Source organism: Danaus plexippus, assembly GCF_018135715.1.
Source record: "Danaus plexippus chromosome 18 unlocalized genomic scaffold, MEX_DaPlex mxdp_20, whole genome shotgun sequence".
NCBI classification, from domain to species: Eukaryota; Metazoa; Arthropoda; class Insecta; order Lepidoptera; family Nymphalidae; genus Danaus; species Danaus plexippus.
In genome coordinates this window covers 2,911,869-2,939,490 of record NW_026869853.1, presented here as the reverse complement: position 1 = coordinate 2,939,490, position 27,622 = coordinate 2,911,869, and the positions used below count along the sequence as shown (strand labels likewise).

Here is a 27,622-nt window from a genome sequence, read left to right as displayed (position 1 = left end):
CGTACAACATACTGGGTTGAAAAAGCTCTTCTTGACACATGAAATTTTATGTTATTTGAATAAAATAAACTTGTTTTTCGGTTGTCTTCGACTTAAAATTTAAAGTTGTTCGTGTATTATAACTCAATTATACCATAAAGATAAAGTTTTGTTATTGAAAAAGTAAAAGGTTGAAGTGTAGTGTAGTCTGAGTAGTGAGGTCTTCGTTTTTTAGGGTTTTAAAGAAAAATCCAAATTGACAAAACCTTCACCATATATTTATTAATAAAGACAATCTAAAAGATCACGTAAGTCATTGTCTTAAAAAAATTAGTTACCCTAATAAATTTATCAATATATATATTGTTTTATTTTACTTATTGTTTCAAAGATATGCGAAGTTGTGAAAAGTCACCCGAAGCGGGAGGGGACAGGACTCGAGAATAATCGTTGTTCTTACGAATCACATTGATTATAACAATGAATCTAAAATACATCATACATGTACATTTCCAAATATTCTATTCCAGTTTAATCTAAATGCTTACAAACATTAAACTAACGTGTCTACGCGAAGAATTGTGCTAATCTAAAAAGGTGTCTACATTGTTTATAGTAAAAGACTTTTGTAATTTACAGAACGTTCAAAATCACAACACAGAGTGTAATATCAAATTATCGTGCATTTGGCACGCTTCAGTATTTCCTACGATTAAATTACCAATAGAATACGTATGTTGACTGACGGCTCCCCACCACAGTACTGCAATCGGATGCATATTTAATACCCTACAAAGTATGGTATTAAATTCACCGGGTTTTAAGGGGGTTCTTAAAAAGTTTTAGTGTATAATTTGTAAAAATTTATAACAAGTATAAATTGAAATTTACAATTGATTACATTTTAACTCGGTGGTAGAGAGCCGCCATATTTGAAGGGGTGATTTGTCTTCCATCATACCTTGCACACATTATTTGTTACAAAATTAGAAGAATATAATTATCCACTTAGCTTATAAAATATCAATATTCTATAGTAACATTAATGTGTTGACACAAATACATAAGGATATATATACATTTATTAACCTATGATTTTGATTATAGAGAAATGGAATTTGAAATAATCTAAAATTCATCGGGACACCAAGTTAATATAAATACACAGTTACAGCTTATTTAAAATTTTGTTAGTCTGTTCACGCAAAATTAAAAAAAAAACAATAATAATAATATTATGTTTTGTATTAAATTGACTTGTAGTATTTGTAAAATATACCGATACCTATGTTTTTGTACAAATTTGTATTCATTATAATAAAACATCGAGGCTAGTGTTATGTCATCCGTTATTATTTTAGCCCGTAGTGTCTTTAGATAAATAAATAATAACATAAAATAATTTACTAGCAAAACTGATTCACTTTACGACACTAACGTTTATATAGTGAATCACAAATAAATGCAATATCCAGTGCTTCATGAAACCAGATTCAAACGAACAACAGATTAAAATAACTTTAGTATAAAAATAAAATCGTAAGGCACTTCTATATATAAATAGAAAGAAGATTGTCCGATTTCATCTTATAATTTAATTCTAAGCGTTTGTGCGAAATAGTTTTAAGACAGTTTATTATAGATTAAATATATCATGTATACCAAATGTTTGTTAACTCTGGATAACGGCACATTGGCATAGTCTTTAATATTTTGCGGGTTGAAATACCTATCAGTTGTGAGATATAACTGTTTTTGCACACACGGAACACCGTGTCGTTTGACACAGAAATTTTAAATTAAACTCCGCTTTTTACCCTAACTAGCTGATTTTGGCACAGTTAATAGTTATCCACTATAAAATTAATATAACCGTTCGCAGAATAATCGCTTAGATATTTTTTTTTTTATGTACTTCAGTCTTAATAGCTAGAGTATTGTTAAAAAATATTTCTGGAGGGAATTGTATTCAATAAATCGTAATTTTATTTCGTTTACGTAAATATATGTCCGGTACGATAATTTGAAAAATATTTCGTTTTTATAATTAACAAGTTTTAATTAAGTACGCTATGAAAATAATTTATTTTTATGTAAACGTCGAATGTTGTGTTTTAAACAAGGTCAGATATAAAATGAATGCACGCGTTGTGCGTGCTCGCATTGCTTCTGTAAAGTTACTTTTTCATATAATCAAAATTTATTTAGAGAAAAAATATAAATTTCACTATAATCTATCCTCTTATAATGTTTCTTGCGTGAAATATTTTTTTGTTTAACTGTATCGAAATAAATAGCTTATGATATAATATTGTTGTTGTTCGTAATTTCTCATAATTTAAAATCTAGTCACTCTTTTCTATAAAATAAATGGCACATCACCAGCGGACACAAAAGCGTTAATAATTTACTAAATTTTACATTCGGGGTTTATTTAAAGCCTGGCCTTAATATAAGACATTCTATTTTATCTAAAATTAATTATATAAGAAAGTTCTTCTAATTTGGCATAGATTTTAAAATCGTATTAAAATTTTGGCAACAGATTGAAAATAAGGTAACAGTAGAAAAAATTCTTCCGTTTTGTTAAAATAGAACACAACCAAACAATCACACGTGTTAGTGATTTTACAAATAGTTTCATTGTTTTCTAAATATTTACATTAAATACATTGAGTATTATATTGTACCCATTTGATTTCATACGCAGATGAAGGATACAGGATGTTTATAGAGCACTGTTTATGTTCACTGACAGAACAGCTAACATTGATACGCCACTTGTCTATTGAGAAGACAAACAAGATGAATATTTTTGAATAACATTTAAGTAAAACGACACAAGACAAAGAGATGAACATCAAAAAATGTTTAAATTGGACAAAAAAATAATTAATGAATAATGGAAAAATCAAAAATTATTTCGAAATCCTATTTATCCAGCATCATTTGTTAAGAATTTAATATTATATGAGTCGGTAATAGAAAAATGGCACATTTCTTTTCTATCTTCATCTGTCTCTCTATCGTAACATCGACAGCGTCCTACGCTTCCTTAACACGCAATAATATTAACCTAAACGGTTTAACTTAAGCCAAAGAATTATTAAGTATTACATAATTAACATGTCTTTTTTAAGGAATACTGCCCGAAGTAAGTTGTGGGATATAAGAAAATTCATTCGGAAGACAAAGTGAACAATTAGACTTCACAACCGCGAAATAAGTTTTTAAACCTTAGTATGATTTTTTAAATGTAACGTAAAGTATCGCAGTTTCGTTTCGTGAACGGCATCATATGACGTTATTTCATCAAGGAAATAACAGTGAAACTTCAATACGTTTACGTTTAAATAAAAAAAAACATAGAATTTGGGTGTCAACGTGGCAGCAGTTATTAATTCTGTTACCAGGCAGAGTATATGTCAAATTGTTGAGCAAGATGTATCGCCCGATTTGTACATTCAAGTAAAACTATACAATACCAAAAAAAAAAAACAATAATGGTAACATTATCACAACACGTAAGGTACACGTACATACAGTTAGTTTATCCGTAATATACATCTATTATAAAAACAAATAACACATCGAATATCAAATGATAGTACATCGAACAATCAACAACAAGGAACTAGTTAATAAAATTACCAACATAAAATATAGTTTGAGCATTATAATAATATTTGTGTAAAAAAATATTATTCCATCAAATTTAAGTCTGCTAATGTCGATCAAAGATTCATTTGGTTAAGACAATTAGGTACCTTATAATTCAAGATGTACCATGTATCGAAAACGCGATCTTATTTATTTATTTATTATTATTAATATGCTTTTGTCCTGTTGAATCTTTTAAGTTAAGAGTTATGAAGCCTTCGATCGAGCACTCGCAGAGCCATTCCTAGTTTTCCTGTTAATACTTTTTTTTCTAAAACTGCATCGATATGTGCCTAGCGGACACTGATAGCGCATTGAATTCCGTCAACAAAAATTATATCTACCTAAATGATAAACGCACATATATACGCTTCATATATTTGTCTAGTATGACTAGAAAAACGAAATAAAACTTAAAAAAAAAAAACAAAAAGTACTACAAAATAACAACAATATGAGCAAACAAGCTAATGTAATAGTGAGCTGGGCTCGCAATGAAAACCAACAATTTATTCCAAAGAGGTAGTGTAGTTACTACACGAATTAAGTAAATGTATCACACATAAGAAATACCTCGGCGATGTCACCGACGAGTCGCCTCGATGAGTATGATTTATACACAACATCACACTTGCAAAGTCACATTGAGAATTACGTCTTACAAAAACATGTCGAAGATCCTATCTATCTACACTTACCAATCGTTATACAAAATATTATGCGCTCTCACGTTTGCCAAGCTTTACGAAAATTTAGAAATATAGACTAACGCTATTTCGTTTTTACCCAAGATCTAATCTTTACGAGCTACTAGTCTCTATTTGCTCTTCCTAAATCACGTTTATATATCCTAACTATATTCTGACCGCACATATAAGAATACATCCAGCATTTACTTCGATTCGAGTCTTTATTTACAAATAGGCGCGGTGCGAGTGATGGCGTCTGAGTGATTTAAACAGAAACGAAAATCAACAATGTAATAATTTAAAATAATTAATTAGTTGCAAATACAAATGAGAGATTCGTCAGTCAGTTACTGAGCTGTTTGCTTTTGTGTTTTGCTGTCGCTCAGATCTGATCGACCTCTCGTCAGATCTCTCGACCTTTTCATAAGGTTTTTCGAGTTTTGACCGTTTGGGCTCGGCGTCGAGTGGCCGGTGCGACTTCATGTGTGCGCTACGACTTTTAACTTTGTTAAATACTCTGAAACATAATAGGATACGCGTTAAGAAACAGCAACAGAAGAGAAATAAAAACATAAGCCAAAACCAAAATTAATATGACAGCGTTTAAGCCAAGCTAAGCGTAGTGTTAGTACTTATATTTACATACAACGATACAACACAAAAATATTTTATATAACCCTAAGTGCAATAAATAAATTTGACACATATTACGTCATTTGTAATGGACATATATTATTACCTAAAATATATTTACAATATCTGACATAGCGTGGTCCCTGGGACATTGTCTATAAAATCCGCTGCTTATGTTAGTGAGCACACAAACGTAATATAATCGTGGTATGAAAAACACCCATAGAAAATTAGTCTGCAGGATTTTTAAGGTGCTGAGGTAAAATTACGTTTGCGTATTCAATAAATATTATAGATTCCGATCATGATCTGCCACAGGAAACTTTCTATGTCCAATAACATTAATGTAAATAGCCTGTTACTATCAAGTTGAAGTCACACAAACATTAACTTCACATGCATTAACATATACGTATTCCTGATCACTGATCAAGCGAATAAAGTAATTGTATAAGAAAATATCGAGAAATATAGCACAATAATTTCCTGAAATTATGTAATGGTAACCTAAAATATAATATTATAATTTGAGTTAGTTTCATCTAGGTTCTATTTGAATGACATTTAATTATTATTATTGTGAAATTAAATTCAAGGTATCTTGCACGCCACAATTTATGTAAAGGTAAGTTAATGAACTGAATTAAATCGCATTTACGAACACTATCGAGGGCTTCAATATAAGCTTTATGCGTGCGTCTCTCATCTTCACTTACTTTCCGCATATTTTGCACGGAAACTCCTCGCCTTCGTACGCTGTTGTTGGCGAGGCGCATGAGGTCGTTCGAGACGAAATCTGTGCTACGGAACCCTGAATGTAGATAATATCGTTAGCCTAAATGTTTATCATTACTCTGAGAACCTAAAGATAAAGTTCAGGCCTGTGCTTGGGGTGCTTACTTGAGCTTGAGAATCGGCCCAACTTCTTAAGTACAGTGTCTTGTAGTCTTTTGTCACCTTCTTCCAGAAGTAATAAAACTGAACGCACTGTTTTGAGTCCTTCGATCTTACCTGTGAACAAATTATTATATTGTGAGGATGTTAAATTTGAAACATTTTTGTTTACCACTACTGTTCCTTCTAGAAAGTCCCTGACCAGTTGTGAAATCCTAAAGAAATCTTTATCGAACTGCCCAAGTCCAGCTAGGAAAGCCTCCACTTCGTCAGGAGTCCAGCGTGACTCCTGTTGTGAGGGCGCAGCTGGTCGAGACATGAGACGAAGCGTCGCAATGCGGACGTCACCACCGCACTCTCCCAATGTTTGTAAAGCACTCTCTCTTGTATGTCCTCCAACTGGCATCGCCGCACACATCGCCAGCTCCATGAACATGCGGACTAAAACATATGTCATATATCAATTAATACTTGTCACCTTTAATATACGCATGATTTAAATATAATAAAATGACAGCTATATATACCTTCATTGTCATCTAGTGCGTCGTTAATACCAGGATCCCATAAGAGTTGTTCCGGAGCTCTATGTAGATCTATACGGTCGTTACACAGTTCCGGTATATCTGCTTGATGATCGGATCCGATATTAATTTGTGGTAAGCGATTCTCTTCCAGTGGCGTGTCTTCAAGTGTAATATCAAGGTTGGCTTGAAGGGCTTTAGAATAAATTAGTTTTATTAGAAGGTAATTTACCATTGCAAATGTATTTCCTATATTAATACTTACCATTTCTGATTTCTACGAATAGACCGCAACCGTCTCTATCTGGTGGTAGGGTTGGTTGTGGTGTGTAGTGATTGACTCTACGACGCATGCGCGACTTGTATGGACCAGCTGGAGACGCGCGACGTTTGCGTTGTTGAGGCGACGCCGGTACGCTGTTCGGACTAAGAAATACTGCTGGTAGTGGGTCTCGACCTTCCACACACACCTGAAGAAAAATTCGCTATAAGTGGCTATTGCATTCAATAGGACCTACATATTAAATAAACTTTAACACACTTGAAGCGCTGTTGTGTCCTGTTGCCATGTTTGCATAGGTGCTGCCATAGGTGTTGCTACTCTATTCTGGCGACGAATACTTCTTTGATTTGGGAAATCCCGAGGACTACTGGACAAAAGGGGATCTTCGGAATTAAGCATAATTCGTCTTGTAGTTGTTGAAGATTCCAAAGCATAAGCATCTAAAGATCGGCATTCTTCAGGCAAAACCTCTTCAAGGGCCTCTTCCACCTATAACATAAAATATTTTATGCAACTAAATAATGGATAAATTTATTGATTAAAAAGAATTGTTTACCTCTTCTTGACTGGACATTGTAGCCGTAAAAAATGCAGCTGATAGTGGCGACGATGCTCTTGGGACTGTATGAGCCGGTGAATGGGCATCGTGAGATGCTGGAGGTGTTGGATAAGCGAAACTTGGTGAAGGTTCCGGTTGATTGGAATAACTACCACTAGGAGATGTGGCTGTGTAAGCCAACCCTGGTGAATCTCCAGTTGTATAAGACAATCCCGGTGAACTATCAGCATATGCGATACCAGGAGATGGAACAGGTGATCCTCCATGACAAGCTCCAAAATCAGCTAAAGATTCTGGTAGGGGAGAATTTAGAACTGCAGCTAAACGACGACTGGACGGGAAAGTTACGGGTGACCGCTCTCGTATAGAGGCAGCAACAGTTGCGTAGTCTTCAAGAGACGCAAGTTCTTCTAAATGATCAGAAGCTGTTGCAAATTGGAAAGTATCGTCATTTAAAGCAGGTGAAAAATAACCATCGTCTGAGTTAAACGATACGCCAAATAATTCAGGTCGGAAAGTAAAGTCTTGTTGCTGTGGTGACGCCTGGCCAGGATCAGATGCGGAGCGCTTAACAACCTACAGATAAAGTAATAATATTGTTTATTAATTATGTATTAATGATCAATCACTAAGTAGTTTCCAATCTCTTACCTTTGAGCTTCCTTTTCTTAAAAGTTCAATGAGCGTAGAATCTCTATTTAATGTAGTTGTATTTGATACTGTCACTGCTGGCGGTGCACGAGGGGAAACAAATGGTGCTGAAGTAGTAACCGTTGTTACTGGTGACGAATAAGTTTTAATAGTTGATAGAGGTGGTGGGGCTGGAACAATAAACCCCGATCGAGATATTGTGTCGGTTGTTGTACCTAAAATATATATGTTAATTTTTATAATATTTTATTACAAATTAATTGTTTAGCCTATAGTTTTTCTTTACCTGAAGTTGGTGCTTGTGATACGGTAGCACCTCGACGACTTATGATCTTCTCTTCGATCAGAGCTCTCACGGATACAGAGGCAGTTTGTAAAGGAGGACCAGTTGATTCTTTCTTGTCTAACTTCTTGTTGTCTGAATCCTGCTTGTAAATAATATTATTAAAGATATTCATATGTAATTATAAAAATTGAAATAAAACTCAAAGTAAGATAAATATTAACCTTTTTGAAGTATCCACCGTGTAGTCGCATGTGGCCATTGAGGGCGGGGATGTTTTTAAATCTGCGGTGACATAAATTACACTCGACGGGCTTGACATCTGTTGTTCGAATCAGTCCAGAACTGCCAGTCGCACTTGAACGGCTCACACTGCTGCCACCGCATTTCGGGCTGCTCTGTTGCGTCTGAATTCAATGTTGGTACATCAAAAGACCCAATAACCTACTTCCCACTCCCTAATTTTAAGGTAGAAACTTTCCATCTTAAGAACTTTGTTAATATTCCGAGTTAATTAAAGGATTTTGATAGACTCTGTAATCATCGTTGGTGAGAGGAGCTTGTAGTTATAGGTTGATCTAAAAGCTCGAGGAAAAATTATCCAAATTGGAAACCTTTGTTGTACGAACTGAGGAGAATAATTTGTAATATTCATTTAAATTGGTTACAAAGCTCGGGCGGTGGAGTGCATTTATTCATTCAAGTATAATTTTAATTAATTGCGGACATCCGTAGTACGGTTGTATCACCGGCGACTTTCCGACCATTTCCGTCCTGTACTCATAGGGACGGAGTAAAATAATACCTACTTTTGTCTCACATTTTTTATAATCTATTATTAAAATAAGTTACATTTATCATTATACGAGCGTACACAAAATATTCAATATTGGACGGAATGTAATAAACAAGCAATATACATTATTGTTTGCAATTTGTCCCTAAAGTAAAATCCGATCGATACGATTCTATGTGTATGGTTTGTGGCAGTAATCGGTAACTCAATAATAACAATTTGCCATAAGCCTCTAATGTTTCTGGGACTTTTTGAATTATAAATAAGATTTCTCGAATTTGATTGACGTAGCCTTCTTTGAGCTATAACTCAATAATAATATTGTTGGAAACGAAATACGTCATTAAGAATTAATTTCATTATATTAATGAAAAATATGTCATACCTAATAAATAAAAGCTAAATAGGTTTCGTTAATAAAAAAATGTTTGTTAATAAGGGTGGTAATGTATGATTTTTATTACCACTCAGTGATAAGTAGTTGATTAAAATATATCAAATCAAAAATGTATTAATGTATTTGTAAAATGTACTATAGTAAAATGTGTTAAATATGTTAGCAAAAGTAATTTATCTGAGGTTTTTCAGGACCCTAACAGCCATTAAGGATCGTTATGTTAATGTGCTAAGCGGGCAGCAGATGGCGTTGTGCACTGTTGGCGTTTTTCTCATATATCATGTTAGTACATTGATTCTCAGAATGCGCTTCGAATGCAGTGTATTGTTTGTAAAGTAAAAGTAAAAGGATAGCTTCAACATAGCAAAAAGTATCTTTACATGAGAGCAGGCCTTTTACCTAAAATCAGCAGCTGACGAAAACTTCATTATTTTAAAAATATTTTGTTAATTAACACATCTCTGCTAGACTGTTTTGTTGTAACATTAAGATAAACGCTTTTTACAAAAACCAGATGTTTACTTACATACACTAAAACAAGATCTTTTCCTATTTTCATCCGTCTCTCTGTATCAATATAAAATATGTAATAACTATTACGAGCGGTCAAGTTGGGAGCGGACGAATTGCTACATAGTACGTAAAAATGTTAGCACGCAGAGGAAAAATTCTTACCTTAGGTTTCGGCAATGTAGGCGTTTGAAATAATTGTGTGATCCAGTTGTTCATTACACTAAACTAATATTTAGGCACAGATTTCTATACAACTTTCTTGTTGCTTAATAAAAAGAATTTAACCGATTGTAATATGACTATAGTTTTTGGGTGTTGAAGTAAATTAAAAAAATTGTCATGCCGAAACCGATTCGCGTTGTTTATCTCACGGTCAACGAGGATGAAATGATACAATAAAGTATGGGAAAGATATCGAAGAGATGACCCCTCATTATTTGTACTCGCGAATTGTAAGATAAAATGACCAGTTCAACGAGCACAGCTTGACTGATTTGCATATGTCTATGGAATGTTCATTGTTAAGGTATCATATGTAGAAATATTTGTGTCTGGGTGAAATTTAAAATAAATTAATGTTTGTCAAACAAAATTATTATAACATATTTATGATTCGTCATGACTTTAAAACATTCCTGAATTTTGATTTAAATCATTTTAAGTCTCAAGTCGCTATAGTTGAACAAACGTGATTTTTATATTGAATCATTTATTTCATTAAATAATATAAAGATAAAAAAATAACAACTGGACAGTAAAGTTTAATAAAACAATTCATTAATGTATCAAGTGAAACGATTTGTATTTAAATGTATACAAGTGCTTTTGTTGATTGTTAGAAGTGTGGCGTATGATATATTTTTTTACTCATGCGATCTGAGGGGCTTTGAGTCGTGCACTAATGGACGGACCACGTGGCACGTAGAGGTTAAAGGTCAACCGCGTAGAAGCACAAGCTTCATAGGGTAAATGGGGTGACCATATGTTTAATTTAAAAGCTATTACCGTGACGAAATCATTTATACGATATTTTCTTATAAGAAATATATCGGTATGAGTGAATACATCATATTGGAGACTAAAATTATGAATTGGAATGTGTTTGTACATATTTAATTCCCTTTCGTTTATCAAAAATGTACAATCTTGAAGCCTTTATTTGTACTTCTTGTTATTCCTTTGAATTTACGATTGATATTTTATGTAAATATTGAAGGGATATTTAAATTTAAAAAATTATGGATACTGTTTGTCAATATGCCTGTTATTTTATTTTATGAAGCGTAAAATAAATGTTGCCAAACAACCAACAATCACGTGGTATACATTTTACGATTCTGGTCCTCTGTATGATGATTTTTGGAATTGCAAAATAAGCTGATGAACTAGATTTATTATAACACTTTCATCTTTCCGGGTCTAATTGAAACAATAAAAAAAACTTCAAGAACTAATACAAAATATGCATATGTTAAAAGCAGCTGTAAATTTTGTAATCTACATAGTTTATATAATATTAGAGATATTGGTAGGTCTCTATCCGGATTCACTCTATATTAGTCTGTATTTGGCGTGATTCCAGCATCATTGCTCTACTAACTGAACCAACACTTAAAAATAATATTCGCCATTGTTTCCGAACGTCGCCTACAATATTAATGCCATTATATAAAAGCTGGTTCTAATCATCCATCACACTTAGCAGCACTTGGTCTTATACTCAGAAGTCGGCTGAAGTCACGTAAGCAACGCGTCTTCAATTATGCATCGGGACGTTTACAACGGAACGGCTCTCAGCCACCTGCGTCCTTGTCACCCTACATTATTAATGGGGGGATCAGTTTGTGCATTATTGAGCAAACTTGGACCTTATTATGAGTACAATAAGGCGTACCGTAAAGAGATTTAATGTGCTTAGCGTTAGTGAAAGGATCTAGCGTGACGTCACTTGTCTCAATTGCCTGACGATGACGATGGAAATTAACAATTTGCTCATTTTATACGTATCTGATGGTGGAAATAGGAATTTATTCACGATTTAACATATTATGTAAGGTTTGATAAATAAGATACAATTAAAACATTTAGAAATAAAATATCTATGTCCATTAAACAGTCTTTTCAAGAAAACATATATATTTGGGGAAGAAATCCTTAATATATACATAAGGTCAATGGTGTCAAAATCTAGAATGAACTACGTCATGTGGAAAATTATAAGGACAAATTATGCCGAGGAATTTAAGGATCGACTGTTCTGGGAAATGCCAAAAATTGTTATAGATAAGGGTCACAAGCTTAAATTGGGAAAGGGATGAAGTAGCAGAATCTATTAAGAGTTTAACAGAATTAATATTGGATGAGAAGAGTAAAAAAATTAAAGGTAATCCCATTAAGAGGTCGAGGACGTGACTTTTAAAGCAATGTACACAGGAAGGGTTATAGAACGGTGAGGGATAATAGACGTATTTGTATAATTTAGAGGAATGTAAGCAAGACGTTATGAGATAATTAAATTAATCGTAAAAAAAATAAAAATACCGAACACAGGCGTTCATTAGTCTAGAAGCCATTCCTTTGCCGGTCTCAATACACATTCTAATGTAGTATTGTATTGACTTCCACGAGCAAATGGATCTCTCGGCGCGGTTGTTAGATTAAACAAAGAATTCAATTATTATGTTGTTAATACAAATCAAACATTACCAGAGTCCAAAATATTAAATTATGCTTTATATTCTGTTGACATACACAAAATCAGATAACGTTAGAAGGATTGGTGAAATTAATTTTTAACATCTAGGTCAGATGAGAAGCCTATTCATCAAAAATATTCCAAAATCATGAAACACAGTTTGAAATCAAGGAACAGGCACAAAGTTAAATCCATTTAATAAAATGTTTCTTTGATTCGAATTCCGAATCTGTCCTCGCGAAGCCGCCGGCGAGGCGCACAGATAAAATTCAATGGACATTTAAAATGAAATCAACCTTAGGATGGAAGTACATGATCGAGAGTTAACGACTTCGTAATAATATAATTTGTTTAACATTTCAAATTATATTTTATTTACTCGTCCATAAAGATCTATTTTAATAAGCTTATAAATTTAATTCCTTTATACAGTAAATGTTTACTCCGTCTTAATTTTGGATTTGAAGTTAGGTACAGAACAAATAATTCTAAGAACTTAATTATCCAAGATTGTAAAATTATTTAGAATATATTTTGAGATAAAAAGAGTTGTTATATATTTGAATTTCTAATTTAAGGCGCATAATTAATATGTTATCACGATAAACCTCTCATTTGTGGTTAATTCCACATAAATGTAATCATTTATTAAGAACTGTTTATGGTATAGAAGATAAATATTATGTAACCGATACTACAACTCTTTGATTTAATTATGAATGAATCTAATTACTGTCACTCAAAACTTCGATAATAAACTCACGTGTGAATTATTAAGGTTCTTTTTAAATTTCTATCCTTAACCACTCGTGGGCTTCTGGTAACTTTACGATTTTAATATTGTCTATGCAATTTATGGTCTGTGCTAGGCGGAAAACTTTACGACCGCAGATAAATTCTAATATTTTCGATGTGTTACAGCCTTAAGACGGCGGCAAATGCAATTTTAGAACGTAAAACGTAAATTCCAGTATCCAGCGAGAATATCATGACCAATCTGTTCTCATTGAATATAGCAGAGGTGCTAAATTGCGACCGCTTTTATATTTTAGGTTTCGGTTACACCATTCCTTTTTAACACAGAATGCAATATTTTTTTACATTCCCATGACCGATAGTTATATTCAGTGCCTGAATTATTGTTGTAGTTTTCTCAGTTAGAAAATTTTGCTTACATTGTAGGTAACAACGAAAGATATTTTCGAAAGTGATATTGAATTTGAATTTGGCTACAGGATAAAACTTAAAAGTGCAAATTTTTCTCTGGCGCATACTACTTATAGCTTCTGTATTATATATTAAATAATATATAACGTATTGCCTGATGTATGTAAACGAAAGGGTAGCTGATAGTAACTTAATAACAGAACAATGTAACAAGTGTCTACTCATATCAAAGCGATACTCGATCCTAATTATTGTTCAAATTGCATATTATTAAATCTAGCTAACAATGGCTCTGCATCTTACACATATATCAAACTATAGCCTTTACAGATACCATCTGAATTAGTGCTACTTGATCAGAAACGTAATTTGTGCTTTGTGTTTCAACCTCATTATGACAATGGCTATCGGCTAATTGTTTTGGTGATGCACAAATGTTATCCAAATGTTATACGGATGTGATTTTAATGGAGATAATATTTTGTACGCTCTTTTATATATTGAGTTAAATACTGGCACTTATTAAGAATTTAGAATATAGGTTTATATCGAATTACTTTTTAAAAATAGAATTTGTTCTTTTTTAATTATATATATGTATATATAGTATATTTTAAGTTGTTTTATATTTGATAACGTAGTTCGAATCTCACCTATGAAAGCTGTAATTGAATAATAATTAAAACATTCGCGGTCATGTACCAATATTAAAAACACATCGTTACCGAGGCCTGATCTTGATATAATTATAATCACTACGTAATTAAACACAATTTCATCAATCCGTTATAATGAAGTGGTTCAAAGTGGATTTATTTCAAAGGCATTCCAATGTCAATATGTCGAACAAAAGTGTAGCCTGTGTAATTATGGGGCTGTGTTTGTAGCCTTTATTACATCCTGCAGGTGACATCAAATCAGGGTCGATCAAAGTGAGTGCTTTTAATAACGACACCGCTTCGTAGCGGGTGTTATACATATCTGGTATGGCTCGCGGATTTTAAAGCTGTGTTCTGTTTGACGTGCTCAGTCAAATAGTGCCAGGACTTGTTTATGTTTGCGAAATGAATATTATTTAGTTGCGAAACTTTTAAATATTTATTTTTTTTTTGTATTAAATAAATAGAGTGACTACGATATAATGAACTGATTTTATGTTGATAAGTTTAAGTGTTTTTTAATCTTGTATGTTTTTATATAAATACATACATATATACTATTTGAGACAAGCTCGAGAACAGATGTTACAGAGTTAATAAAGTAAGCAAATCCCGGCAGGTGTTTACATATCCTACGATGTTCTCACGCGAAATAGATCAGCAAAAATCTCACCCTCGGCATAAATCTCATTAAACGAGATTATTTAATATATCTAGTTTAATCAAAGCGAAACCCTTCACATCTATGGGGTTGCGAACAGGTGACCGCTCCCATATTACGCAGTCGTGTTTCGCGAACTCACCCCCTAATATGCTTCGATGATAATGGAATTTAAACATTAGTTTTATATTCATATCAAAATAATAAAATTCGTTACTTATACATATAATATTGATTATAATTAAGGTTATATTTATGCTACAGTAAATATTTGTTAAGTTTTATATTGAAAACATACTATCACTTTTACACGAATTTAATACAAATAGTGTATTTCATGTGTTGCTACATAAAAAAACTATCTTAAAAGTTATATTACATGTAACAATATTATCAAAATCCCCCTCCAATTAACCCTAATATCTACAATACACTTGGTCCCCGACATCCGTCCATACTAGGGGTTAACTGAATTATTAAATCTTGAATGACTGTTTTATTTCAATGGACATTCGCACTATCTGCGACATGTCCAAAATTAGCATACCAACTCTTTCCCACGAACCACTTTGTTTTGTGTATAGAAAACAAATCTATTTGGACTTTTAGAATAAAGTTTGAGTCCAACGTTTTTTATATATAATAATGTGCTGTTTAATTCAAATTCTTTTGCAATGATATTTAAATATTACAAAGAATTGAAGCATTAAGATTTTATTATATCTTATAGGAGACTGTTTTGAATGTTCGGAATGTGCAGTGCAGTCGTATTGTTTCGTAATAGCAATGGGAAATTGGTTCTGGAATGCTTTTTACTATTCTGACTTAATAAAATTTATTGAAAAACATTTTGTGATGTTTTCATACAGAAATTAATTTTAAACGAATCACGGATTTACGATTAATAAATACAATTTTATTTATTCGATTGTATGCGAGAAATAAAACGAGTATAGCGGAATGTTTCTAATTAGTTTAGTTCAGTGTTGCCAGTGAACTGTTACTAAATTTTGAAAAGCAAATATAAGATATTCGCTATTCCTGGCAACATCAGCTACGAAATATCGTAACAGTTTACGTAGCGGTTACGTAGCTTTACATTTGTGCTACGGTTGGTTTGTTGATGTTGTCTTACTTAACCGATACCGTTATTTTGCATGTAGTTATGTTTGCATGCATACTGTTTCAAAGTTTTGATTTCGTATAAAATAAATGTATAATAATATTAATAAAGAGTATATCGCTTTACGTTTAATTATTAAATACAATAATCGTTAAGATATTTGACCTATATGTTTAGTGATTCAGAGAAATCTCAGTTAGTGTTAAGCTTTTAAGCGATATACTAAGAATTTTGGTTTAATAAATAATGATGTTAATGCACTATAAACACGAGATTAACGTTAAAGTACTTAACTCCAGTCTGTGCGTACTAAATGCAAACCGCGACTCAACTGTTTAGCAATTCGAATTCTTGTCTGCCTTAGTCTATTACAATATTGACTAGATTTACTTAGAATAGACAGTCTGTTCATGAATCACGAATATTTAAATTATTATTTTTTTGTACTCCGATTAAATTTATACGATATTAAGGTATAACAAATCAAATAACTTTTTAAGTAAAATTTGTTGAGACTATATTATTTAAAGGCTCTGGTCTTTTGTTTCAAATTTAATACGTTATTGTTTGTTGATAAGGTTTAACTTATGATGTAACTTACTTATTCTGGTACTAGTTACATGAACTTTAACTAAACATTCACGACTATGATTTTAAATCATTTATAATACATTAAAAAAACATTATTTCATCCACAATTATAATTTATTTGAACAAAAGCTATATGTTTAATAAAAATAGTTAAAATCAAGTCAAATATCATTTAAAAATTCGAAAGTCTATTTTGATGTTTCGTTTGACTTTTCATTCGTGTTTGATGTTTATCACACAAATATAAAAGTGAGCTTCCAATTTTTTTTTTTCTGTAATATTCAAATGGAACGACGATTTAAACTGCAAATATTAAACTATTCCGATATAAAAGTCACATGATAATTTACGATCATGGAAAATATGGATCGTTTAAGAAAATTTATCGAAATATCACTTTGATATTACGGTGATGTTGCTTATAAGTAATTTATAAATCTAAAGTAATCTTCAGACGAAGCTTCGATATCTTAGTTTGGGTGTAAGGTGTATGGGTGTACACATTACCAATTATTGCTTTTTTCACTATATACTTTGTCTGCTTTAAACTCCACATTCATTCGCAGAATTCCATTAAAAATAGGAGCAAAGGCTTCGCATGACGTATTAGTACTTTGACTAAATCTATTATATATATATCGTATAAACATTAAAGCTTATCCCAGAGGTATTGTATTGATAGTTTAAAAGACAGCGTTAGGAGGCTAACAGCAGTAACTACAATGTTACGATTTCACCCGCTATCGGTATTCGGGGACTTTGTTTTAAAGTTTTATATAACTTAACAATAAGAATTTGGATCATTTTTAAGTCTTTTCGTATAAACTCACAGTTTTAGCCTTCGGTTTGTTGCGTGCTCTCGGCGGCGGTGTGTGCGGCGGGCTGCTGTCATTGCGAGATTTCTCCGAGCTGTTCATCTGTGATAAATGTAGCTTAGTATATTGCTTAGTTAATCTAGTGATGTAATTAATGCTTTTAGTGAAATCTGTTCACATCAATCCTGAGATGAGAAGCGTGTACGTGAAGTTTCAGGTTCGCGTGATATTTCTCCTAACATGAATGTACTAGAAGGTATATAGTATTGTTCTTGGAAGTGCTTTCTTCTATTTAGTATCAGTTAATGTAAAATTAATGGATGTTTAATTTGTTCTATATAACTATGTTCGTTGTTAGTATTTGTTTGACTGTCGGTACTAAAACGTAAAACCTAAAACACATAAATATCTATTATATAACAACACAAACAAGCTCATCAAAATTATGTTAAAATAATTATTGTTCATTAGAATGAAAGTATCTTAAACTCCTTGAATCTAAAAATGTCGACAAAAGAAAAGTCTCAAAGCAATATAAAGTTGAATCGCTTTTACTTATTAAAAAGTCAGAGAGAAAATATTCCCCGTTGATTTCAGATGTTTGCATTTTCGAGGGAAAGCGCTGTTATTCATTGTTGGGAACATGGCCGCCATTATTTCTAATTTTTTTTTTACGTTCCGCGAAAGCGAAATTAAAAACGAACAACGCAGATTTTGGCTAAGTGGTTAATTAATAGGAACGTTGGGACGTTGGATTTAACACGCGTTCCCTTGGACCGTGGCCAAGTAATAAAAATGTGAATTTGCAACCAAAATTATATGCTTTCATTACGTAAGAAAATTGCTTTCCGCTTCAAGAGCCAATTATGAAAAGTAAGTTATTTTTAATAAATCATCTTAAATCTTAGTCTTATTAATAATTTTTTTTTGTTTTTTTACGCGTTGTAATGTTTCGAATGAAGAATATAAGAAATCGGAAAGACGAGATGTACAAAGTGCTTCACAAAAAGTTGTTTCATTTAATGCGATGGATTGAAAAGAATCAACTACATTCGATTTAGTAAAGTGCTCGTAGGTACACTTAAGAAATGCTTCTCTGTATTAATATAAAATAATAGTAACCTTTATACATATCTATATAAAAATAATAACTGTGTTAGAAGCATTGTAATATTGCAATTATATATAATAGATGTTTTAGCCAGTTTAACGTGACATCAATTAGTTTGGAGTAAGTACTCACATTAGAAGTCGCAGAGTTAGTGCGAGAGGGCGAAGAGGGTGACGTCACTCGCGCCGTCTCCCGATCCACACTCGATTCTGATGAGGTGCTCTCTGTTAAAATAATTTAATTAGTTAGTTATACATTTTATTACATTTATTTAAAAAGAAATAAATATACGTGTAATCATAGAATTTTAATTTACTTTATAACATTTTAACTGATCTGTATACTATATTAAGTTATGGTTATTAAATTTGAATTAGTTCTCGGTATTAAGAACATTGTTTCATTATCTAAGCTGATTAACATACTATCAGAGGGAGGCTGGTGATGATTTTCAGTATGACGTCGAAGAGACCGAGCGTCGCAATACGATTTTCCGCACCCATCCGCCTTACACTCGTATGGTTTCTTGTTGCGGTGTGTTAGCATGTGCCCGTTCCTATAAAAAAATATTAAAATAAAACTCATATACCTCATTCGTTCCAAATTGTGATTCACATTGAGATTATCGATATTTATCCGTCAATCGATGAGAGCGTAATGATTTGTGAAAGTTACAAAGAAACCATAAAAATCTGTCAACTTTCACAGCTTATAAAGCCGGAGCACGCAAACTCGTTGCTCTTTAAAGGACTTTTTTTGGCTCATAAAAAGTGTTTAGTGCTGCGCATTTAACTTATGACTGTTTCGTATTTTACGCTAGCTACTTTTATCTCTGGGGAGTGTAGTTTTTGTCATTTTCTGTGGACTTTGTCGAAAGCAACGCAAATATATGTAAATACATTTCCGTATGTACGTATATCTCCTCTAAGCTGAAATTTAATTCGTCATTGTTTCTGTTGCCTAAACAAAACAAAAATCATCACTTTTTATTAAATAACTACATGGAAGACTCGAAGAGTATGCAAGAGTGCGCAAAAAGCCTACACCCTGTCGCAACCGATACGTACAATTAGGTTGCAATTGACATTTAGGTCAGTGAAAATCGCGACCACTTTGTCGTGTAGAGTTCATGTGCATTTAGTGACGTCATTAATATTCATGCAGTGTGTTAACAGCCCCGATTAAAGGGGCAACTTGCGCTCCACCGCGTTTAGATTGGACCAGATTACTTGCATAACGACGATATAGCATGCATGCTTCTTGAACGCTAATTCAATTAAAACACTTCTATACATTAGTCACAAATACAGTTTGTTTAATATAATAGGTTAAAACAATGTTCTGTTTAAATCTTAATGTGATTGAGCAGAAAGTTTAAACGAAAGCGTTATAATAATACAAATAGGTCAGTAGATAATTCGGCGGCTTCGTACAGTCGAGTCGACATACGGGCATGAGGCATTAATATTCATGCAGCGTGACATCGTCGATTAAAGGGGAGTCTGATTAATTGGGGCGTTGTTATCTGGAGGTGAGCTGCTTTTAAGAGCATTCGCAGATTATTCAAATTTCAAATTCAAACATTTAATTTAATAACAAGAACATTGTAAGACATAAATTTTAAAGAACTAAACTATTTTAAGTAACGAATAAAAAAATGAGATGTACTCACAGATGGTCTTGCCTTTTAAAAGCTTTTGCGCAAGTGATGCAGACATATTTCCTCTCATCGCTATGCGTCAGCTTATGCTTCGCTAGTGCAGACGCGTTGCCGAACACTTTGTTGCAAACCTTAAACAAAAAAAAAAACAAATAACCATGAAGGTTTAATAACAAAGGAATAGATTGAAACACCGCGTAATATTATATTAACGTTTAGCCGTGAATAGTCTTAAATTATATATACTTACAAAGTTTGCTATTATTGGTTGTTATATAGAACAAGTCTCAAAGCTTAGGCCACTCGATACAGCCAAGAATGGGATATCGATACCAAATATCCTCTTCTACTTTTGTTTTAGTTATAATGGATATTCCAATTATTGAAAATAGAACTTCTTATCTCGGCTTACCAATGGCGGTAATACTTAGTTATTATTGAATTCTAATATTAAATATTAATACTATAACATTATTAATAATATTAAAGCGTTGAAATCCTGTTAGTATTAAAAAGATGTAAAAAACGAAGACCTGTTTAAACAGGTTAATCTGAACCTCTATTTGGAATTAGAAAAATCTTAACTATCACCTATAAAAATATTATGAAATTGAAGAAAAAAAATATATAAAAAAATTTAAGAATTCTCGATAAGTTTTAATATTAATTTTCAATGAAAATTAATAAACTTTATAAGAACTCCATAAGTATATATAGCAAGGTATACAGATTAGAAATTTAAAACAGAATATACACACATAAATTTTGAGATAAATTAGCATTTTAAAACACTTAATAACAAGATTTCGACCACTACATATCAGAAAGTAAATGAAATTTAAGAACTCTGAACTAAAACGTGATAAATTAATGAAATAAATACTTAATAAAATAAGCCCAAATAGAATCTTTGACTCTTTTTTTTTTTGGAGAAATCTATATATGATATCAGTTCTAAATCTTATGACAGTTATACTGTGATTAAAATTAACCAACGATTAGAATGAGTCCACTCTCGATACATCTTCGTCAGCTTGATTCCTATCATCAAGTTAAAAAAAGTATTTTTGTGAAAATATCACCAATTTTACTAAAGAAATTTATTTTAAGTAACTCAATTTTCAATGCGAACAATGAAAAGTTTTGAAGACAGTAATCAATGTGGCTTCAATTGATACCTGCATTTTTATCAAACACATCGGTAGACGAAAAATACGCCGAAGAACTAAACTTTCGAAGGCAAAATGTGTCTGATATCTTTAACACGTATTACAGAAAAAATCTCATAGCCTAAGAGAAAAACGGTTTAATTCTAACAGCTTTTAATAAATTACACACGAGTTATATATTCTTTTGTATTCTTCTATAGTGTTACCGTCGAAAATTTTATATCATAAATGTATAATATTTCCTGGGGGACGTGGGCCAGCGTCAAAAATTGTTCCACTATGAATAGCCGACCAACATAATACACATATAAAGATATGTAATGGCTTCCTTCGCTGGGATGGTTGGTTCATTCAGTAAATGGCGTGTGTTATAAAAATGATTTACAACATATAAAATTAACGGAACGTGTATTTTTAAACGCTTCTGTAAAATTTTAATTCTTTTTTTTTTTTTCATACAATCATGTTTCATTTATAATTAATTAACTTGACGTAATAAGACTGTTTAATTTTTTGTTACATCAAAAATCTGAATGAAGCGTGTGACACTTTATTTTCAGTTATTTTAAGGATTTAAGGTTACTTTTTTTAGTTTTACACATTAAAAAACAATAAAAATATATTATGTGAAAATAGCGACTCTGTAAGAAACATTTTTTATTTAAATGACTTTAATATAAGGATTCTTTAAATCAAATTATAATGTTAAAGTGCAGAAATAGCAAAGAATAAAAAACCACGTCACTTCTACGACATGGTCTGCTCTACACGACAGAAGTTACTTCCAACCTCGTTACAGCTTTTTAAAAAATGAGATCATAATGACATTAAGATTTTATCTTCATAATTGCAATATTACAGGATGACCCCATTACTGGGTCGCAACCCCATCTAAAATGCAAGTAAAACGGCGGTCGCCCCGACTTTTTATCTTACATTGTTTTGAAAACTCTTAGATAATAAAGGTTTCTTAATAAATAGGAGTTTATCCATTTTCTGATATGTATTGTTGTGTTTAACATTTTCAGTTTCGGTTTAAAACGGCTTCAAATCTTGATGTTTTTTAAATATATACACATAACGAAAAAACAAATTACCTCCAGTCATCTATACAAATATATAAAATTTTTGTGTCTATTTATAATATTGAAATAACCGTTTTTTACTACATGCATATGAATATGCATACGATACATACACCAAAATATATATATTTTTTTTTACAATTTTTGTCTATCTGTCTGTTTGTTCCGTCTAATCTCTGAAATGGCTTGATCGATTTTTACGGAACTTTTATTGGCAGATAGTTGATGTAATAAGAAGTAACTTAGGGTACTTTTTAACAAAATCCCGAATCCCCATCCCGAAACTATAACGCGCGAGTAGGAGGCAGGGCGCATACGGGCTTAAGTTTGTTTCTTATTGTTTTTCTTACGCAGACGGAGTCGCGGGTAACAGCTAGTCTCAAATAAAAAACCTTATATGAAGTATCATAATTATTATTTACACTTGGCTAAATCACGAAACAAGTGGTAAAGTCTATTTGATGGCAAATAAAGTGGGGGTTTATGGAGGTTTATTCTCCGTGAAACAATTCCTTTGGAGACATCGGATCGCTGTCGGATCACGGCTATCCTAAGCCGTCAGATATAACAACAATCACGCCTCAAATATAACCTATCTTTATATTTTTATTTGTTTCCTTGTCAATATCTCACAGATAATGGCCAATTAAAGATAGTGTTCAGGTATTCCGTTCGCGTTTGTTTTAATATAAGTATTTATTCGTTTATTTAACTATTATATACATAATCTGTACGAGTTGTATTTACGAACAGACATTTAAATCTACTTTGAATTAAGACACAACAACATTTTCACATCAATACATTACGAAATTTTCACGTGTTATCAATCTCTACAGATCTCTATAATTAAAAAAATATATATATATTGGTGGGAATCGTTGAAGAACTCTATTTAGTTGGGACATCTCCGTCAGCAGAGCACGTGCCCTCCATGCAAACTATCGGCTATTACTTATTAGCTCTATTGAAATGACGGAACTGTCGAAAAGTTTCCGGCTAAGAACACGCCGGGATTGAATAATCGATTAAACTATACAGTTTCAACAAATGGCTTTTGGACTGTCTCATTATTACTAACGTATTTCTGAAACTGTTACCATTTTAACGTAACGATATTGATTAGTTTCAAGAAAAGACTTATTAGGTAGAAATCATTTTATTTCGTATCCAAGGCTTAACAGGTAAGATTTTTCCATGTAAAGATGAAGGAAGGTATTATTGAAATAATATATCCTAGTTGAAATTAAACATATAAATGTATTTTTTATGTACGACAAATGTAATATAGTGATCGAATGAAAAATGTAACTTGTGCTTGACGTAATCTCAATTTTCCTTTTTATTTCAACGACAACGTTTTTACTATCGTGGATGGAATTCAAAGTAGAATGAAACCTTTGTTTTGAATCCTTTTTACAAGTTGAAATATTATTTGGTCACGAATTTATGGAACGCAAATAGTTCGTTACAAAAACATTAGAAGCTAATGAAGTTTTAGTGCTTTTAATGGTACACGCTAGTTTTTTTTTAATCACAGCTATCTACAAGTCGATATTCGTTTCAATGATGCATTCATTGATAAATAAAGCTGTGTAAATGGCTGACATCGACCCGTCTTCGTTCATATCATGTGTCCATAGCTCAATTACTGATTGGATGTCGGATCTGTGCGTTGTGGGAATTAAGACTGATATTTGTTGCGTCCTTTTTATAAAACATTTTCCGTTTTTTTGTTTTTGAAAATTAACTCGTACTTAAATTTTTAATATATTAATAAATATATTAATTAAAATTCTCAATTCGTATGTTGAAGTGTTGTAGAACAAAAATGTATACATACCTTAATGAATTTTCATATATGTATGTACATATACTTATATAATATTGTTGTTATGTTTAAATTTTCACAGCTTTGATTTTATAAAATTATTTTATGCTTATTTAAAACATTTTATCCTGACTTAATTAAAATTAAGTAGATTTGGAGAATTTTAAATATAAATGTATTTTAATATATTTTCAATATCTCAGTAAATTGGGCTTCGTGGGGTTTCGCGAAGTAAGCCCGTTAACTGATAATTAGAGTCTTTTTATTTAAAAAAAGTAATATTTTAAGTGTAAGAAAACATAAAACATTATATTTCTACACAAGGACTTTTTGATGTAAAGTAGTATATGAAATACAGTAGTATAGTATATAACTTTAATTATATTTATAATTTAAGTTCTATCCTAACTACCACGTTAGGAGAGCCACCGTGACCGTTATGCAATATTTTCTGTATTATATAGTAACATATGGAGTGACCAGAATTACGAGTTTTCCTTATAAAGAGTCCTTACATTTAGTTCTCATTATGTAAGTCTACAATTTCATGATACATTGTATAATATTACACATGATTAATACCGTTAAAACATATTTGTGCGACATCAATATTTCCAATTCTCAAAAAAAATTTAAAAGAAAGAAAAATCTTTTTGATCATTTAAGAAAATTCAACTCGACGAAAACTGTTAACAAGACTTATATGTAAGTATATAGTTTAACTGTTATATTAGTGAAAGTAGACTAACTGACTATCGTGAAAAACAAACTAGTGAAGCATCGATTAAAGCCTCTGAGCGTACATAAAAATATTCCCGACATAAAGCAAACAGCGTTTCTCTTTGCACAGTAATAAACTTCACATAAAACAACATTTATATAGATAATACAAAAACCGCCAGATGGAGAATCGTATGTTTTTTCTCTGTAATTTTCTTTTTAATAATTAATTTGTAACCTTTAAATAGTATTAACAAAATTACATACACATATACCTATATACATACATAAGCAAATTTAATCTTACTTACAATTTTTTGCAATAATGATATTTACTATTTTATTTAGTTAGTTTGATTCCATTGCCAAATTTTTTTGTCAGCATAAAAGGTATTTTATGTATTCGCAAAGCCATTAAAACGTCATGGCATAAAAATGCAAACGCGCTAAAGCAAAAATATAAAGTATTTTCATTATAATATTATCATAAGAAAATAAAAATCTAAGATAGATACAACGAGGTTATATCTTATAATTTTTTACGTCCAGACTGTACCTTGGAGTTTAATTCGTGAGCACCGATCATTAGTCAACCCTGTCAAAGCTTTTGTCTCCGTTCCCTAGATTTTGTCTTCCAAAGTAAACGTTAATTATTTTCAATTCTACCTTACGTAACGGAGATGAACGCGAAACAGTGTTCTAATTGCTTCAGGAATTAAGGTCATATAGTTCTGGAATATGAATGGCGTTCGAAGTCAAAATATTGTTAGAGATAAAGATTTTATTTACGAAAGAAATTTGAATAGACATTATGTACATGATAGCAATATAATCTGACAAAAATGTTTTATGCAAGCTCACACATGCGTTATATTTATACCCTGAATATATTTTAAAACATTTATTAAATATATATTATTATTTTAGGCGCGTATTTTTTTTCTTTTAATATATATTATGGAGTGTTTCCTCTACAATTGTTGTAATTATTTTTAAGTCTACGGATGGTCTTTTGTTCTTATTATTGTTGTCTTGTCTCCTTGAGGCTTAATTAATTTTCGGTTTAATTTTGTTTTCAATGATAAAAAGAAACGGCTTTTTGTTTTATATAAAATTCTTGTCAATACAAAAACGTGTGCTGTATTAAAGATAATTAATGAATATGATAAATGTTTGAGACGTATATAAATTTCAGTTCTATCATTTAAACCACCATTTGTATGATAGAAAAAAATTTAATGATGTATAATCTTATATAAAGTAAAGAATTTATTATTAAAAAATACTTTCAAATTATAAAATTACTTATGTAATAATAGGCGCGCGCATGATAAGTATCTTACCAAGCGGGGCTGTTACTATGTCAAGGAAACAAATTCAATATATTGAGACACAATAAATCATTATTTCTACAATAAACGTCTATCGCTGTTTAACTAACCGTGCGGTAATTTATCCCGACAATTTCCTTTCAACGTAACGATATAATGCGAATTTGTCGAGATAATCCAACACCTCGATTGGTCCAAGTTTATCTTTTTAAGAAAACAAGAACGTCCCGAGGGATTATCTGAGGCTTGTGTCTGACCACGTGCGTGTTTGAGTTGAGGATAAACTGTATTCGTGTAAAGCTTAACAATAATACACCTTTCAAAGAGAATTTCCTTTTACCAAAGAAATCCATTGGATCCAACCTTCATCAATCACAGCGGCCTAAACCCGAGGCTGACGGGAACAGGTGATTACATTTTTTTTTTTTTATCTAAATTAAACGCAAAGAAACATTTATTTTGCATATAAAATCTTAAAGGCATACACATAATTTACGACAACTCTTCCGTATGCATGCGTGTATATGTAGTGCCTTACACAAAAGTACATACAGACGTCGTTTTTATGCTTCACCTACATAACAACCCATGCTGATGTTCCATGTATACTGTTGTACTTTATTCACAAAGTATACTGCATTAAGTTTAATATCAATCGATAATGTCAGGGATCTATGAAAAAGTATTACAATGCAAATTCCTTCAGCCATTTTTTGCATGAGAGTGCATCATAACGAGATACCTCAGGCAATTTTCGTAAGTACAAAATTCCCCATACGTAATATTAGTCGGATACTATTAGGAAATACTTATGTGATTTAAGAATTTAATAAGGCTAAGAAAATTTATAAGCTAAAGTTTCAGTACAGTACCGCTCCCATTCATTCGGAATTACCTAAAGTGGCTTGGCCGTCTGCCGAGAACGTTTATTGGCTCGCTTTAATATGAACCAGGTAACTTTATGTTTTGTTATTATGTCGTTTCCACCAATATTCCATTGTAACTAAGTAAAAATGATCCAGAAATCACGTCGTGGTACGCAGACGATATCAAAATGGCTTCAATGTTTCTTTAATGCAAAGTATTTTGGTTCAAATCTACTTCTAAGAGAGAATCAAACGAACACCGTAATGAAAATCATTA

At 31.8% G+C, this 27,622-nt stretch overlaps 1 protein-coding gene across 3 annotated transcripts in view; it reads right to left on the bottom strand.

The window, feature by feature from the left end:
* Positions 1-235: 235 nt before the first annotated feature.
* Positions 236-27,622, bottom strand: part of LOC116772818 (uncharacterized) — a 137,983-nt gene continuing 110,596 nt past the window's right edge. For 2 of the 3 annotated variants that reach the window (XM_061528482.1, XM_061528483.1), the window contains exons 7-21: positions 20,356-20,474; positions 19,109-19,239; positions 18,816-18,907; positions 17,588-17,674; positions 8,380-8,562; positions 8,159-8,297; positions 7,873-8,087; positions 7,219-7,797; positions 6,921-7,151; positions 6,645-6,849; positions 6,383-6,574; positions 6,058-6,296; positions 5,862-5,972; positions 5,678-5,772; positions 236-4,845 (exon numbers count right to left, since the gene is read on the bottom strand). In XM_061528482.1, the coding sequence (XP_061384466.1) occupies positions 4,668-4,845; positions 5,678-5,772; positions 5,862-5,972; positions 6,058-6,296; positions 6,383-6,574; positions 6,645-6,849; positions 6,921-7,151; positions 7,219-7,797; positions 7,873-8,087; positions 8,159-8,297; positions 8,380-8,562; positions 17,588-17,674; positions 18,816-18,907; positions 19,109-19,239; positions 20,356-20,474 (2,796 nt within the window). In that variant the 3' untranslated portion in view covers positions 236-4,667. The remainder of the gene's footprint in view (positions 4,846-5,677; positions 5,773-5,861; positions 5,973-6,057; positions 6,297-6,382; positions 6,575-6,644; positions 6,850-6,920; positions 7,152-7,218; positions 7,798-7,872; positions 8,088-8,158; positions 8,298-8,379; positions 8,563-17,587; positions 17,675-18,815; positions 18,908-19,108; positions 19,240-20,355; positions 20,475-27,622) is intronic. The other variant, XM_032665086.2, reaches the window with a different exon arrangement.